The following is a 2,799-nucleotide window of genomic DNA, read 5'->3' on the forward strand; positions in this document are numbered from 1 at the left end:
GTGCCACGTCCACGCGAGCAGGGTGAGCACGACCGCAGGCAGCGGCACCTGGCAGGCACAGGGCTGCCGGCCGAAGCAGGGAACCCATAGCACATGCACAGAGGTGAACACAGATTTTCTTTCAGTTCTCCCGCTGGGTTCGTGCATTAAGTGCTGTAGCAACATACAGTGACTACAACCACTTTCAGCAAACACTGTACGATACATAAAACTGCACTTTCATTGTGCTGTAAAGACAGGGTCTTTACGGTTCTTGCTAGGAAGATTTGTAACCCAAATCTGAATCAAGCATCAACTGCCCAAATGCCTGAAATGCGTCCAAATCAATGCTTCTAAACCTCTCTTTGACTGGTATTCTCTATCTTCTTGAAAATTTTATCAGAACTACAGGCTGAGCAGGAGTACTTCTGGAGTGCAAGAGTTGCCTGGTTTTACCCACCACATGTAGACTGAGCATGATGGTTACAGTCTGGAGCACTAAAATCAAACTGTGAAGGCACAAGAACAGCTGACAATAAGCAATCCTGGTATTAGAAGAGGGTTTAGCACTCCTGCGGGCTGGAAACTCATCCCACCAGGCAAGAGCAGCTAAATCTTTTCCTCTGTCACTCTTGGTTTGTACTATCATGCTGGGAGAAGTTTGGATTAGAACATCTGAGAAATGACGGCGTCCAACATCTTTGGCATATGAGTAGGTAAAACCTGGAGTTGCAGGAGGAATTGATGTGGGTGTGCTGGTATCCACGGCAGACACTGCTGTTGGAGTAGTCAAGCTGAATGCCTGGTATGCGATGGCTGTTGTTGGCAGGCACTTCAGGTGGTCAACTGTTAGAGCCACGAGAGAAACATTCTGTAGTGCCAGCGGGCTGTGACATGTCAGAGATGGCACATTTTTAACTATCTCCATGTTCTTCTGGAGCCAATCTCGGAAGCCAAGAATTTGGCAATCACATTTCCAAGGGTTGTGATCAAGAAAGACTTCTTGCAGTTCAGGTAAAGCAGTGAAGAAGTCTCCAGGAAGAGACTGCAGCTTAGTACAATTCAGGTAAATTTTCTGAAGGTGCCTGAGATTATGAAAGAGGTTTCTAGGAAGAACCTCAAGCCTCTTATCAAAAAGGGAAATGTTCTGCAGTTTGTGAAGGCTCAGGAAGATGCCTTCTGGCAAACTGGAAATATTATTTGTATGCAGAGAAAGGCCCCGAAGTTCATTCAGACCACTGAATACCTTCTCAGGAAGAACACTAAGCTCTGGATTAAAACTCAGCACAAGAAGCTCTAAATTTGTCAAGTTACTGAACACGAAATCTGGTATTGTTGAGAGCTTTGTGTGATACAGCCACAGGCTACCAAGATGTCTCATTTCTCCAAACAACACTTCTGGAAGATACTTCAGAGGGTTCCTGTACAAGGTCAATTTAGACAGATCGTGCAAGCGCAGAAAGAGCCCAGGAGCCAAAACCTCAAGCTTGTTTCTGGAGAGCGTGAGGGTTCTCAGTTTATGAAGACAATGAAATGCATCAGGGCTGATGGACTGGATGTTATTGGAATGCAGGAACAGTTCCAGCAGCTCCTTCAGACTATCAAACATGCCAGACTCTATTGAAGACAGCCTGTTAAAATACAGCATCAGCTTCTTAAGCCTGATTAATGCACTAAATATATTTCTAGGCAGTGCTGCCAAATAATTTCTTGACAAGTTCAGTACTTTGAGTTTGGCAAGTTTCTTTAGCACGCCACTGGGAAGTGCTGTTAGCTGGTTTTTGTTCAAGAAAAGCTCCTCCAAACTAGCTAGTTTGTCAAAGAGATTTTCTCTGATGGATTTTAACCTATTGTTTTCAAGGATCAATTGCTGGAGCTGCACCATGTCATCAAACACTTCTGGGGGAAGTTCGACCAGCTTGTTATCTAGCAGTTTGAGGGCTTTTAGCCTTCCCAAGCCTTTAAAAGCCATTGGTGAAATCACAGAGATGTTGTCTGAAGACAAAATGAGATGCTGCAGCTCCACCATCCCAGAAAAAATATCCTGTAAGTATGTTACATTTGTGCCCGTTATGTGAATTTTTGTCATGTTGCAAGGCAGATTTAGCGATTCCAGGTCTTTTATGTGGGGACCAGAGCAATGAATTGCATTTTTTGAAGAGCAGTCACACTTCTCAGGACAAACAGATGCATCCAGCTGGAATAAAAGCTTGATCATCACTGACAAACGAAACACCCACATCCTCGTTGAAGTGCCAGAAACATTAGCTGTTACAAGAGATAAGAGAGAGTCAGGATTTGATCATGGATAGTTAACAACTTAGCAGCCGACAAAGTTGTGTGAACATATCGTAAAATCTGCATGAAATTTTTCTTGGCTTGAAAACAAACTTCAGAATCTCTATTACCGTTGACTGCAAATATTTCTAAGGTGCTCAGTTTACAGTGAGAAGTACAGATAAAGTGTTCCTTGTTTATATTTGTAGTAGTCAAGTGCAATAAAAGCACAGGAGAATCATGGTAAAACTCTAAGTAGTCATAAGGCATGTGTTTACTTGAAGAGAAAAGCAGTATACTAAGTTACACATAAAAAGTCTTGAAAAAATTATCAGAAGGTCCTGTACTCACAACATTTTTTATTGTAGGTTACCCTAAGGTTTAAAAAATAAAGTTTAGCCTGCAAAAACAAATAAAATATAGGACACTCTTAACCTAAGTTAAGTGGCTAAAAGCAAAACACCACAGAGTTCTGTTAAATTATCTCAGCATTTCCAAGCGATCGCTTCTTAGAACAGCCCAAGAACATACAAGAAGCAACAG

The 2,799-nt window shown here is 42.4% G+C and overlaps 1 protein-coding gene across 1 annotated transcript; it reads right to left on the minus strand.

Annotated features, from left to right (window-relative positions):
* Positions 1-358: 358 nt before the first annotated feature.
* On the minus strand, positions 359-2,221 carry LOC104271814 (platelet glycoprotein V-like). Its single transcript, XM_009866608.1, has one exon. The coding sequence runs from the start codon at positions 2,219-2,221 to the stop codon at positions 359-361; it is 1,863 nt and encodes a 620-aa protein (XP_009864910.1).
* Positions 2,222-2,799: the final 578 nt, after the last annotated feature.

Source organism: Apaloderma vittatum, unplaced genomic scaffold (genome assembly GCF_000703405.1).
Source record: "Apaloderma vittatum isolate BGI_N311 unplaced genomic scaffold, ASM70340v1 scaffold9593, whole genome shotgun sequence".
NCBI lineage: Eukaryota > Metazoa > Chordata > Aves > Trogoniformes > Trogonidae > Apaloderma > Apaloderma vittatum.

Coding starts and splice junctions, on each gene's coding strand:
- LOC104271814 (XM_009866608.1), bottom strand. CDS start 2,221: ATGTGGGTGTTTCGTTTGTCAGTGATGATCAAGCTTTTATTCCAGCTG.